Source organism: Chiloscyllium plagiosum, chromosome 12 (assembly GCF_004010195.1).
Source record: "Chiloscyllium plagiosum isolate BGI_BamShark_2017 chromosome 12, ASM401019v2, whole genome shotgun sequence".
In the NCBI taxonomy this organism is placed as follows: domain Eukaryota; kingdom Metazoa; phylum Chordata; class Chondrichthyes; order Orectolobiformes; family Hemiscylliidae; genus Chiloscyllium; species Chiloscyllium plagiosum.
The window spans coordinates 21,669,984-21,684,945 of record NC_057721.1 but is presented as its reverse complement, the minus strand read 5'-3'; the positions used below and the strand labels follow the sequence as shown (position 1 = coordinate 21,684,945).

Sequence of the window (14,962 nt, the reverse complement as noted above, 5' to 3'; positions counted from 1 at the left end):
CAGTGCTTTTTTACATTTCTTATACTCTTGTTCCTTTCCCAATGCAATATTTTCCTACATACTATAGATGACAAAGTACATCTGTTTTCATCAGCCACTATTTTGACTCTGTTTACCAATACTGCTAACTATCCATCACTTTCAATTTCAGGTCTAGAATTTCTAAATGGCCTTGTGGGAACAGCGGAAGTGACATTCGCTGGTGAAGGGAAGTGAAGGTGAAACATCAGTTTTTTATTTTGGAGGCAACTACTCAGAAACTGGCATTCTACATAATTTATACGAATGCTCAACTGATTTACACAAGAGATACCAAATAATCAAAAACTCGATTAAATGCAGTGGATAAGACAGGAAAGGAAGGAGTTTGCGGGGGAGAGTTCACAACCTAGTGTTGCTGCAAACAGGACATAGAATAAAATTAGTGCATGTGTACTTTAAACTACTAGGTGCACTAGGTTTCCTGCCAACAAGCCTCTTCACAATGGAAGAGTGCAGAGGAGTTCAATTCTAATTATTATAGGATCTTTGTGCAGGTCAATGTAACGAACAGTCATGAATAGTGAATGGTATACAAAGGAACCGCGATTGTCTGAAGATCAATTATCCGAATTTCGGATTATCCAAAGAAGATCTTGAGGTCCCGATAGAAACATTACATCAAACAGGAGTTTCCGACACTGATAGCGTCTTTTATTTACAATAATTAAAAATGAACCCGCTAACTGAAATGTTGCCGAGAATAGTCCTGGTCATCGATGAGAGCCCAGGCACTGTCTCCAAATGACTGACCACCCACCCTCTCCTCACACTTTCCCTGGAGTTCTACACAGGGGTGTACCCTAAACCGCATCCCCTCTTCCCCAGATAATCTCATCAACATTGTACAGGGCAAAGGTAGAACTTGTCAAAATGTTGCAGTAAAAAGGTGTGTGTGTGTGTGTGCGCGCGCGCACTATTTTGAGACTCAGGACCCCCCCTCACCCCCAAAAGACAGCAGCAATTTTACTGTTGGTTTCCAGTCTGGCTGCCCTGGTGGGAGGCAGAAGGTGGAAGGGGCAGATCTGAATGGAGTTGGGGAGCGGATGGTGGGGGCCAGGTTTGTTTAGAGTTGGGGGCGGGGACGGGTTTGGATGGAGTTGGGAGGGCAGACGGGTTGGATGAGGTTAGGGCGGGGCCAGATGGGTGTCGGGGCAGGGCAGACAGTGAGTGGGAGGGTGCGAACGGGGTTGTGGGCTGCAGAGGGGGGGGTGGGGGCTTGCACATGGTGTGCTGGTGCCTAGTCTTCTGAATGGGGGGAATAGACTTAGCAAGTGCTCGCTGTGGCATTCCCATTGAACTGATGGTGGGGGGGTGCAATGGGAGGCTTCAGCAAAGCTGCAGGCCTCTTACACACAAGTGTGTGACTACTCAGAAACAAACCCTGAGACAGAGAGAGGGAGCAAGGCAGGCAGAGCAAGGAAAAAGGAAACTTCAGAAAACTCCGAGCCCCAGAGGAGTGGCATTGAATCAATTAACCGAATCATCAATTATCCGAACAAAATAGTGCCCGCCCATCTTGTTCGGATAATCAAGGATCCTCTGTTCCAAGGAAATTCACATGCCATGATCATATTAAATAAGCTAAATTGTCTGCAATAAATCCTCTATGATAGTTCCTATATAATCAAATTGATAATTTATGATGATAGATTAGAATGTAATATTTTATATTACTGTCATATACAGTAGAGGATACATCATGGTTAGCTTTGTGAACATGACAGGAAAGCCCATTGTGGTGAAATGTCTGAGGCCAGTTCTGGCAACCTCACTAGGAATTCAAAGTGGACTTAAACCATGAAGAAGACGATAGAAATCAGTTTGATATTTGCAGTCTGTTTTCAACAAGTGCAATGAGTGCTGAGACCTAACCCTACAAGAACGGCAGTGGCACTGGACGGAGCACCACAGTTACTGCTAGGATACAGTGGGCATTCTTGGAAGGTTTGGAATCCTTGCAAAATCCTGGTTCTTCAAACCTGCTGTCCTTGCTTCATGGTGAAGAAAGTGAAGTAATTCTCCTGAGAGTACATAGCTTCAATAAACTGAGTTGTCTTGCTGATGTTACCTGTTACAGTTGGAATGACCTTGTGACAGAAATTCACAAGACTGACCTTGACAGCTACTGATAATCCAAAGACCGGAGTCCAGCTCTGTTGCAACAGGTGTCATATTTTTGATACTATTTTCTGAAACAGAAGTTTTTGATGCCCACTTTGCAAGTGAGGATGTGGTATGAAATTCTGATCTTGAACAGCTAAGACTTATACAGAATGTATCTTCCCCTCCTGTCTCTTTCACAGCAGTTGCAAGTTTATGAATGCTATTAATGCTCCTTGTATTAAGGCTCCTTGTTCTCTAGCTGTAGAGTCAGACTCAACAGAACGTGTAAGAGCAGCAGAGCAGAATTATAAGAATTGTAAAATACTGCAAAATTATAAAGATGGTTATTTTCTTTCAAGTAAAACTGAAGAAAAATACATGGTTTGGAGATTCATAAGATAATATTCTTTCACTGCAATTGTGACGACTGTCCAGAAAGGAACTGTGTTGCTTGTAAGGTGCTATAAAAACTCCTGAGGTTGTGTAAGGTACTAAATAGCTGAAAGTTTGTCTTCTTTATACCCAAATGAGAAACTAAACTCAAGCATCCTTGTTAGATCCACAATCTAATTACCTACACTATCAAAGAACTGATGTAATCGATCATTTTAAATTTTTGCTTTCCATTCTCATAAAATATTATTCATTATTGTAAGCAAGTGGGCTTGAAAATATGTACTTTATGGGTTCACAAAATATTGCAAAGTCCACAACAAAGGCTCTGTAATTATAAACTTATCAGTAACTGCTGGAGCTATGCCAAAGAGGGTGAGATGGCCAAGGTCCATTGTTGAATAAGCTAAATTGTCTAAAGAGACTAAATGTTCTGTGATTGCTTTCTCGTAAGCAAATGTATTAAGTTATATTTTTTGTTTAATGTAGCATAAAAGATAAAAACAGTGAAACATCATATGGTCAAGTTGAAAATACATGGAAGAAACATTGGTTTCTGTCAAAAATTAGGGATTTAAAATGTGTATCCTTGTGACAAATGCATAATCTTGGTTAGTTACCTCGCCAATAGGCACAGGAAAAGATTTTACTTTGTACATTTAACTGAATGAATTATTTTTTCTGTATTTAATTGAGGTGAAAGGATATTAAAAGAATATTTTTTTAAAAAAACGTATAGGTTAGAACACGTAAAAGGACATGACAGTAGCTTTAGAAGGAAGAGTTCAAAACTGAATAAGTGAGACTTTGTAGTTGAAGAAGCTAGTGGCGATGTTCTTATCTTTCTAACCAGATTGTGATTTGACGTAACAGAGAAAATTGCAGGACTGAAAATCTAGACCGTAAAATTTAGAAATATAATACAAATTTAAGGATTTTTGAATGGAATCTATTTCCTCTATAAATTCCAACAAAATTTCTGCTCCATGTGAGGGAGGCCATTTCTTACATCCACCTTTTCACCTGTATACACATACAAATGTCAGGAATTGCATAAAGACTTCTATCATGTACATGCTATTAGTTATTATACTCCCAAGTTAAGATAGATAAAAATACATGAGAAAAATACAAACAATTAGCTTTTATTTTGCCTTAAGGAGTTCCAGATTTGTAATTCACTTTCACAAATTGAATGACTCTGGATAAACCTGACATTTTTCACGCTCACCCACAGTAGAAATACTATTGTAGCAATTTCCCCATTGAGGATACGATGATTACCAAGTTTGAAGAGGATATGCCCATAAGTAAGAAAAGAGACTGAGTTGACATCAAAGGGGGATTATGTCAATCCATGAGTTCTCATTTTGACTATGTAAGCTTTCAGATCTTATAAGACACTGAGTAAGGACTTTTCTCTTCTCAACTTTGTTTCACTAAAGATTCCCTATATTAGGTATGTCGTCTTATCTAAGAGGTTCCTCAGGTCCAGGAAATTACATAAACAAGTCTGGCTGACAAAATTCATAATCCTTTGACTATGTATCATTCAACTGTCCTTGGGAGTCTTATGCTACAATAAACAGTGAGCCATCTGAGCTCAGAGCTGCCAGGTCATCTTCAGAATATCCATTTTGGGCTGATTCCAAAGTAGTAGTATCAATGAGACACACTGGATTTCACATAGTTAAGGGGCAATCGAGAAATTCACATGGTGCAGCTTCTACTGTGGAGCTGTTGGATTTCCTGAAAAGAAAGAAATTCCACTCGATCAATGTTCTATGATCAGCTCCAATTAACCTTGCACATCAATCCAAAATGTTCAATGGGTTTCCGTACGAGCCACTCCAGAATTTCAGCTCTATTTTAGGAAAACAATGAAATGTTGAGTCAGCTTCTCAAGGACAAGATGCAGTGCTTGTTTCTAATATTTAAATGGTCTTTCCTCCTCACCTCCAACTGATGCCAAACTCATCAAAACCTTGTTACAATGAGACCCACACATCTCCCAGTCATATTATCTTAACAATTTGCATCTGTAAAACAACTTCAATAAAAAGGAGAAGAAGTTTTATTTTTGTCACTAACTAAATTTCAGAGAAGAAGTGACATTTTGGGGGAAAATGGCTGTACATAACTTTATAGAAATCATAAAATACATATTGAAAAACACTTTTACCATTGGTATAGACTGCTAAAGATATTAATACATTTAATCTTCCACAAAAGCATTCTAGTTTTAGTTTCATTCTCAGACTTCTTGAAATGTAGCTCAATGAAATAAAATGTTGCAAAGCGTTATCATTCTGTGCTGCAGCTACTTCTTTATACTCAAAACCTAAGTGTGATGCAAAATAGAACTGCAGACATTGGAGTACAATTGACATTTGATTCAAATCAAGTTTTCTGGTACAGAGCATTGTTTCACAAAAATTAGAAAGGAACATTTCTTAAGAATGGTTGGTCCCTAAAATAATTCATTTTGGAATTAAAGCTGAAAGAAAATACCTTTGCTCATGCAAAACCATGTTTCTTTCAGCTGGAAAACATATTTGCATGTCCACAAACAAGGAACATATGGCAAACAATCATAGATAAATATAATTTTGTAATGTGAACTAACAACTTTATTGGCTAGACTTTTCTTCAAAGACTTCCTCTAAAATATCACTCTGACAAATTCCTATCACTCCCCATGCTAAACCCTCTCCACTATTTCCTGTTGTCAGGCTTTCTTCATTATCACCTTTTCCGAGGTCATCTTCATTCTGGTGAATCTATGAAAAATAAAACATGCAAGCGTGTAACCATTACATTCAGTGTCATTTTATGATATTTACTCATAAAATGTAGTAAAGGCGGCATTTGGTACACTTGCTGTCATTCGTCAGAACACTAAGTACAGCAGTTAGGATGTAATGTTGTGTTTGCACAGGACATTGATGAGGCCACATTTAGAATACTGTAGTGTATAATTCTGGTCACCCTTGTAATACGAAGGATGTTGTTAAACTTGAGAGGGCCCAGAAAAGATTAACAAGGATGTTGCTGGGACTGGAGAGTTTGAGCTATGGGGAGCGGCTGAATAGGCTGCAGCACTTTTTCCCTGGAGCATCGGAGGCTGTGGGGTGACCTTATTCAGGTTTATAAAATCATGAGGGTCATGGATAGGGTGAATAGCCAAGTTTTATTTCCCCTCTGGAATGGGAGTCCAAAACTAAAGGGTAAAAGGTTATGGTGAGAGGGGAAAAATTTAAAAAGGACCTAAGGAGCAACATTTTCACACAGAGGGTTGTGCATGTATGTAACAAGCTGCCAGAGGAAGTGGTGGAGAAAGGTTACATTACAACATTTAAAAAGATGTCGAGATGGATTTAGAGGGTTCTGAGCCAAATGCTGGCAAATGGGACTAGATTAGTTAAGGATATCTGGTCGGCACGGACAAGTTGGGTTGAAGGTTCTGTTTCAATGCTGTATAATGTTATGACTGTATCCCAATCCTCACTGAACACCTAGGCAAAAAGGTATAGCTTTTCCCTGTACTTTAAAGAATGCTAACTTGTCCTTATTGGTCCACCACAATCTCTCAGCAGCCATCTAATATTTAAGTGTGAAGGGAAAATTTTGGGGTTCCTTTTTGTTGATAAGAAACTTACCTTGGTTCATGGTATAACAAAGGTTGGAATGAGAGGTTGGTCCTATCGTTGCATTAATTGCACTTTTACACTCTGGAGATAAGAATCAGAGATGTAATTGCTTTCAAAAATATATATAAGATTCTGTAAGGGCTGTACAGACAATCAGGCCTGAATCTTACAGAAAAGAAGGTTGTAGCAGTTTTAAGGAGCTTAGAGTCATAGAGATGTGCAGCACAGAAATGGACCTTTTGGACTAACTCGTCCTGCGACCAGATATCCTAAATAAATCTAGTCTCATTTGCCAGCATTTGGCCCGTGTCCCTCTAAACGCTTCCTATTTATGTACCCATCCAGATGCCTTTTAAATGTTGTAATTGTACTCTCCTCCAACACTTCCTCCGGCAGATCATTCCATACATGGACCACCCTCTGCGTGAAAATGTTGCCCCTTAGGTCTCTTTTTAATCTTTCCCTTCTGAACTTAAACCTATGCCCTCTAGTTTTGGACTCCCCTGAACGCGGAAAATACCTTGTTTATTTACCTTATCCAAGGCCCTCACTATCCCATCTACCTGCAACTCCACTTTCAAGGAACTATGAACTTGCACTCCAAAGTCTCTTTGTTCAGCAACAGTACCCAGGATGTTACCATTAAGTCTATAATTCCTGCCCTTATTTGCACGTCACATTTATCTAAATTAAACTCCATCTGCCATTCCTTGGTCCACTGGCCCATCATTGTACTCTGAGGTAACCTTCTTCGCTGTCCACTACACCTCCAATTTTGGTGTCATCTGCAAACTTACTAACCGTACCTCCTATGTTCACATCCAAATCGTTAGAACATTGGAATTCTGGTCTCCCTGCTCGAAGAAGGATGTTGTGAAACGTGAAAGATTTTGGATAAGATTTACAATGATGTTGTCAGCTTTGGAGGGTTTGAGCTGTAGGGAGTAGCTGAATAGACTTGAGCTATTTTCCCTGAAGCGTCGGAGGCTGAGGGGTGACCTTATAGAGGTTAATAAAATCATGAGGGACATGGATAGGGTAAAGACAAGGTCTTTTCCTCAGGGTGGGGATTTCAAAACTAGAGGGCATAAGTTTAAGGTGAGAGGGGAAAATTTAAAAGGGACCAAAGAAGCAACTTTTTCTCGCAGAGGGTGGTGTGTATGGAATAAATTTCCAGAGGAAGTAGTGGAGGCAGGTACAATTGCAACACTTAAAAGACATCTGGATCGGCATCTGAATAGGAATGTTTTAGAGGGAATATGGGCCAAATGCTAGCAGAAGGGACTAGATTTATTTAGGATATCTGGTTGACATGGATGAGTTAGACCAAAGAATCTGTTTCCTTGCTGTACATCTCTATGAGTTGAAAAGAGATTACTGTTAAGTCCATTCACCAGGAGAGGAAAAGTTAAACCTGATAATACACAAGTCTGATCTAATATTTTGGCATTGTTGCTATAGCTGGACGGCTATTTTGGTACCCACCACAAGAGAGCGTCCAAGAATAGAATGAATTCCTGTTAGATGGAAATGTTGCACCTCCATTTCCAGCTTGGCCAAACCGTCTTCATTCACTTCCACATTGCCCAGGTCACCTGCATGTCTATTTGGATGAAAAGTATTTTGTTTTAAAGAATCATAGAATTTGAAATAACAGAGGAAGTCCATTCAGCCCATTGGCAACATAGACACTATCAGAAAGAATGAATGGGTAAAGGATCTGTGGTTCTATATCGAACACTTTTATGCATATGTAACCTATTTCCTTAATAAGTGACATTTCCATCATAGTTTTTTTCTGGGATATTGCAATGTCCAAACAACAGTCGAGGTAAAACAAACTCCTTACCTTTCCTCTTGTTTCATTTAGTAATATTCTTAAATTTATATCTTCGATATGGATTACATACAAACATTGCTGCACACAGGGAAAGGTGAACAGACCCAAGTCATTGAAAATAAACCTACCTTGGGCTCTTCAATCTTTGTTACCTGTCATTTTCAGGCCCTCCAACAGAACAGCAATTATGCATAATGACAAGTTGAAGCTTGTTAGGTGATTTCATGAAGATGAATGACAGAGATAGGCCTGAAGCATTTAGATCTGCCTCATTATGAAAAGATGCTGGCTTGCTCCTTTTGCAGACACAGAGAAGCATCCCAAAAAATCACAAGGCAATGTAAAATGAGCAGAAACCTGACATTCCAGATCAACATTCCCTTTTCTATATCCAGAAATGAATATTTCATTGGAAGAGAAAGAAATAGCTCCAAAATTTTACAAAATACTATGAATTTATGCATCTCAGAATTGAAAGCATCCAAATTCAGCATATCTTTTTTAAAAAACTGCATTTTTTTTTTAGTTTCATATAAAACTGAAACAGAACTTACCTGTTGTTCTCTTCTGGTGCACCGTGTATTTCATTGTCTGGATTGTAATGAGGTCCTGCACTAATCCAATCTAAAACAAATAATTATACTCAGTACCTTTGCAAAACCAGCTTTTTGAAATGGGGAAGGATAGGATGAAAGGGAAATCAGCAAAAGGTACTACAAAAGTAAGTGTTTTCCAAACAAAGTGTAACTTTAATCATATAAATTTTGCATTAAAGTATTACATTCAACCAACCTTGCTATGAAGAATCTCAAATATAAACTGAGCATATATATATATATATATATATATATATACCATCTTACTTCTTCCAATTGTTTGCCCTATGAAGGTGCAAGGATTTCAGAGTTTACACTTTAGAAGGCACAAAAGATTTTGAGCTCACGACCTGAGGAAAAGCTCTTTCCTAATTGAAGGATCACTTTTTCCTTTCAGTACCAGAGCATAAAGACTAAAGACTACAACCCTTTGTGAGTAAAAATTCCTTCATAAGACATTTTCAAATTGACACTATTAAGTATATTACAGTCCTTCATGTTGGAATATAAAGTGTTGGTTCCTAATTCTGAATCGGAACCTAAATACCTAAGAATTAAACATAAAAAGGCAAAGAGGTGTTGTAAACTAATTAGTTAATTGTACGCAAATGTACAAAGGACTCTTGTGGTTAAAGTACGACATGTCACAGAGGTGTCTGAATAGGTTGATTAAAGATAATTGTGCAAATATACATGAAGGACAGTCATCTGGGAAACAGCTGAGTTTTGTAGTGTGTGGTTGGTTGAAATAAAACTCTAACTAGAAATTGTATGGACTTTGCCTTAATAAAGGAAGAGGGGATAGTATGGTTCTGAGGCATGGTTTTCCTGCTGAAGTTAAATAGGGATCCGTTCAGTTATTGGACCATCCTGATGGCTCAAATGCATGTAAATATAGTCTTGTACAAGAAAGAGATGTCTTTGCTGGGTAGAGTCAAACTCCAATGTCAGAGAGTCATAGAGATATGCAAATCAGAAACAGACCCTTTAGGTCCAAGTCGTCCATGCCGACCAGATGTCCTAATCTAATCCACTCTCATTTGCCAGCACTTGGCCCATACCCCACTAAACCCTTCCTATTCATATAGCCATCCAGATGACTCTTGAACGTTGTAATTGTACCAGCCTCCAAAACTTCCTCCGGCAGCTCATTCCATACATGCACCAACCTCTGCGTGAAAAAGTTGCCCCTTAGGTATCTTTTAAATTTTTCCCCTCTCACCTAAACTATGTCCTGTAGTTCTGGACTCCTCGATCCAGGGAAAACAACTTGTCTATTTACCATATGCATGCCCCTCATGATTTGATAAATCTCTATAAGGTCACCTCTCAGCCTCCGACACTCCAGGGAAAACAGCCCCAGACAATTCAGCCTCTCCCTGTAGCTCAAATCCTCCAACCATGGCAATATCCTTGTAAGTCTTTTCTGAACTCATTCAAGTTTCACAACATCGTTCCGATAGGAAGGAGACCAGAATTGCATGCAATATTTCAAAAATGGCCTAACCAATGTCCTGTACAGCCGTTACCAATGTCCTGTCCCTCAGGATTCCTTCCAACAACTTGCCCATCGCTGATGTCAGGCTCACCTGTCTATAGTTCCCTGGCTTTTCCTAACCACCTTTCTTAAATAGTGGCACCGCATTAGCTAACCTCCAGTCTTCTGGCACCTCACCTGTGTCTATTGATGATACACCACCAAGGTGTATATCCCACCAAGGGGCCCAGCAATCTCAACCCTAGCTTCCACTGAGTTCTAGGGTACACCTGATCAGATCGTGGGGAATTTATCCACTTTTATGCATTTCAAGACATCCAGCACATCCTCATCTGTAATATGGACATTTTTCAAGATGTCACCATCTATTTCCCCACATTCTATATCTTCCATGTCCTTCTCCACAGTAAACACTGATGCAAAATACTCATGTAGTATCTTGCTTATCTCCTGCGGCTCCACGCTGCCTTGCTGATTTTTGAGGGGCCCTATTCTATCCCTAGTTATCCTTTTGTCCTTAAAGTATTTGTAAAAACCCTTTGGATTCTCCTTAATTCTATTTGCCAAAGCTATCTCATGTCCCCTTTTTGCCCTCCTGATTTCCCTCTTAAGTATACTCCTACTGCCTTTATACTCTTCTAAGAATTCACTCGATCTCTGCTGTCAATACCTGACATATGCTTCCTTCTATTCCTTGACGAAAACCTCAATTTCTTTAGTTATCCAGCATTCCATACACCTACCAGCCTTTCCTTTCACATGAACAAGAATATACTGTCTCTGGACTCTCGTTATCTCATTTCTGAAGGCTTCCCAATTTCCAGCTGTCCCTTTACTTGCAAACACCTGCCCCCAATCAGCTTTTGAAAGTTCTTATCTAATACAGTAGCGCCTCGACTTACAAAATTAATCCGTTCCGGGACCCGGTTCGCGAACTGAAAAGTTCGCAAACTGAATCAACTTTTCCCATTGTTCGGATGGCGTAAGAATGCTTGGACAGCTGTTCACAGCGCACGCGCCAAAGACTAACTGAATGAGATCACGCGGGGCCCGAGAGCTTTTGCGTTCAACAAGCGCGTAGCAAAGCAGAACAATGAAACCACGTGGTCGCACACAGGCTTTTTGCGTTCATACCTTTGTTCGTACCTTGAATTTCATCCGTACTTTGAAGCAAAATTTTACGTACAATCCTGTTTGTAAACTGATTTGTTCGTGAACAGGGTCGTTCGTATGTCAAGTCGCTACTGTACTGTCAAAATTGGCCTTCCTTCAATTTAGAACTTCAACTTTTAGATCTCGCCCATTCTTTTCCATCACTATTTTAAAACTAATAGAACCACGGTCGCTGGCCCCAAAGTGCTCCCCCACTGACAGCTCAGTCATGCCCGGCCTTACTTCCCAAGAGTAGGTCAAGTTTTGCACCTTCTCTAATAGGTACATCCACATACTGAATCAGAAAATTTTCTCGTACACATTTAACAAATTCCTCTCTATCTAAACCTTTAGCACCATGGCAGTCCCAGTCTATATTTGGAAAGTTAAAATCCCCTACCAATAACCACCCTTTAATTCTTACAGATAATTGAGATCTCCTTACAAGTTTTTTCTTAATTTCCTGCTGACTATTACAGGGTCTATAATACAACCCCAATCAGGTGATCATCCCTTTCTTATTTCTCTGTTCTACCCAAATAACCTCCTACTTGCCTACGCCTCCTACCTTTCCTGGAGTTACGCCATGTACCTGATTGCATTTGCAGCCTTTCGCCTTTTCTAAAACTGCCATCCATCACATTCCTAAGTTCTTGTAAATTCCTCATTGCTCCTAACTGCTGCTCTAACTGATCCTTGCAATCTGATAGGATTCGCAACCAAAGACACGTTCTGCAGACGTAATCATCAGTAACATGGAAAGTTTCCCTAATCTCCCACATCCGTCAGGAAAAGCACATCAGAGTCAGAAAGTGTGGCGCTAGAAAAGCACAGCCGGTCAGGCAGCATCTGAGGAGCAGTTGAGTTGACGTTTTGCGCATAAGCTTATGCTCAAAACATCAACTCTCCTGCTCCTCAGATGCTGCCTGACTGGCTGTGCTCTTCCAGTGCCACACCTTTTGACTCTGATCTCCAGGATCTGCAGTCTTCACTTTCTCCCAGAAAGAGCACATCACTCTACTAAAGGCCATCTTTGCTCCTGCACAATCTGCAGACCCAGAAAATAGTACCATCTTATTGCTCTAAAAAAAAAGTGCTCCAGCCTAACTTAGACTGTTTTCTTCATATGCTATTGTACAAAACCAAACTGTGTTTGTGATTTTTTTTGTCTAAAGGATAATTTTGAAATTCAAAAAAATGTCATTACCTCTTCAAGTATGCACTATATTCCAAAGAGTAGGACAGAAGGAGTGAATATATGAAATGTGCTGATAATATTTAATTGATTCCAGTTATGACTACTTTATGTGAAGCTATGGGGCTATGGTTGCATGAGTAACTGTGCTCTCGATCCTCAAGGTGGTGCAGACAAAAATACTGAATTTTTATAGGCTTGCACTATTTTGTGCCCGATTTCATCAATGCACCAATCTGAACTATATTTCTCAAAATCAAACAATTAAAGCCTCTACTCCTATATGGTGGACAACAAAACACAGCAGATATGACACAACCTGATGGCTTAGTCTCTGCTGAGGTATCATCAGACAACCTCCTACAATCAATGTTTGTGTTATTCAGTAATGATTGACTTAAACATTGCATCAGCACCAGACATCTGTCACTTCCTAGTTCTACAAAGATAAACTCCAGTTGGACAGTGCAACTAACACTAGAACCAAGTGTTATAATTCTGAAGGGCTACATCAGTGAATAATTATTTTATTTTCTAGTGCTTATCTACATTGGGGTGTAGGGCAAAGAAAAAAAGCATGAAGGATTTTTTTCACTCTTGTCTAAAAGCATCATTGTTGTCTCCATAATGAATCCTGAGACACTAACTCTTTGTTTGACATTTTCACAACATTGTCACCACATGAATAGAGTGACATGAAGTGACCCACTTGGATCCTCTGCCATTTGCAATCATGTGGTGATATAGTTGGGAGGGATAGATTCACCAACAATTTGTTGTCCTATTAAGATCTTAAAGTATAAAACAAAATTGTCATACTCTGCAGATTCCCTGTTGATTTGTCAAGACTGTAAAGTTTTACACTGTACCTCCTGCCTGCAGTGTACTGACAAGCAGCTTTCAGGATTTGTTACCTTGTCTATACTCCTACATTCTAATGAATAGACCATCCACATTCATGTGTACCTAATTATTCACTTCCTCTAAATTACATTGTCTTTTTGAGCTATCTGATTTTCTTTTGAGTCTATATATCCATAACGTGCTTCAGATTTCTTTGGCTCTGGACTTTTCTGCACTTTTTTGATACATCGTAAATAAACCCTCAGCATTATTTCACTGTAGATAAACCCTCAGCATTATTTTGGAAATTTGCTAAATAGGTATTTGTACATTTCAGATCCTCCATTCTCTAATACCGAGTAAGAAAGGTATGTGTCTCTCCTTGCAGTTGTTCCAAACTTTTGCCGTAAATCCACCTGGATGTCAACATGAAGTAGACATAGCCTTTAAATACATACTCCCTATGCCACAAATTCATTTTACATTAGGATTTTGTTGTTCTAAAGGCGAGACAACAGTGTAAAATGCCCTTCATGCTACTCATTGTTGCCTTGGAAGATCATGTCTGAGCTAAAATTAATATACTTCAAAATTCCCAGTTACTAATATAACATTGCACTTGGGGTCACTCACTATCATATGTTACTGGTTAGCCAAGCAGCTGGTTGAGATGGATATAATGCAAAATTCTATTCGAATACTTTATTTATGATGATGACATCCATGATGTTTTATTCCACATGGGAAAGCAGAACTTGCAAATATGTGAAAAAACTGAATAAATACATAGCAAGCAAGAATGGAAAGAGATTCCTCATACTTAGAGGGAAAAACATATCAAAGTGCTTGAAATATATGAACAGGTAATTTAAGTCTTAAAGAAATTCTGAGTTTGCCCTCACTGCCTGCAGGTTAAGATGTGAGAGTGTTATTGACATTTATTCTGTTGTCCTGTTGGTGAAGATTATTCAACTATAGTTGTACGAATGTTACAAGCATTTTTCTCCATGTAATTATTGTAGTAAATATTTGTTTCATACCATTGGTTAAGTCACCAAAGCAATGAATGTGAAGGCCATGCTTTCCAGGAGGCAGTCCAGTAAATTCCCCTTTTACAATCACACAGTCAGTTACCTATAAAAGCAAATTCCTCATTCAACAAATGTTACTGTCTTTGGAAAGTCAATTTAATGTAAATGCAATAAAAATTAGCAAATGGATGTACAAATGCCTTAATATGGATAGGTGGCATACACATTTGGCTGAATTTTCTTTTGGCTGTGTCAACTTTTGAGGACTTTCATGGGCCGGGATACTCCCCTCCATGAGCCAAAGAGACTTTTGTCATAGGAAACATCATGTCATATATAAAACCCAACTTTGCACTATATCAAACATTGTCAGTTTGATCTGAAGTAACCAACCGGGTCAGTGGGGTGACTAATGCCTGAAGGAATGCACAGCAAAACAGTAATAAGGTTGAACTTCTGTCCACTGCAAGGTTAAATGCCATGATCTTCATTCAGCTCCCACACACTCACTCTAATTCTGCAATAATACCCACCTCCTAACAATGTTCATGGTTTATCACTATAAATATTGCATGCAGCATCCTTCCTCAATGGTTCTCATTCAACCCATTTCCCCACG

The 14,962-nt window shown here is 39.1% G+C and overlaps 1 protein-coding gene across 5 annotated transcripts in view; it reads right to left on the bottom strand.

Moving 5' to 3' along the window:
- Window positions 1–1,556: 1,556 nt before the first annotated feature.
- The window catches only part of LOC122555544 (superoxide dismutase [Cu-Zn]-like), a 36,571-nt gene continuing 23,165 nt past the window's right edge, over window positions 1,557–14,962 (bottom strand). The window contains exons 2-7 of one of the 5 annotated variants that reach the window (XR_006313294.1): window positions 14,353–14,446; window positions 8,583–8,652; window positions 7,674–7,791; window positions 5,288–5,318; window positions 4,495–4,588; window positions 1,557–4,402 (exon numbers count right to left, since the gene is read on the bottom strand). Coding sequence is in view for 4 of the 5 variants with exons in the window: in XM_043701567.1 (XP_043557502.1) it covers window positions 4,554–4,588; window positions 5,288–5,318; window positions 7,674–7,791; window positions 8,583–8,652; window positions 14,353–14,446 (348 nt within the window). In the remaining variant the exon portion in view is untranslated. Of the gene's footprint in view, window positions 4,589–5,287; window positions 5,319–7,673; window positions 7,792–8,582; window positions 8,653–14,352; window positions 14,447–14,962 lie in introns of all 5 variants that reach the window. The other 4 variants (XM_043701567.1, XM_043701568.1, XM_043701569.1 and 1 more) reach the window with 4 other exon arrangements.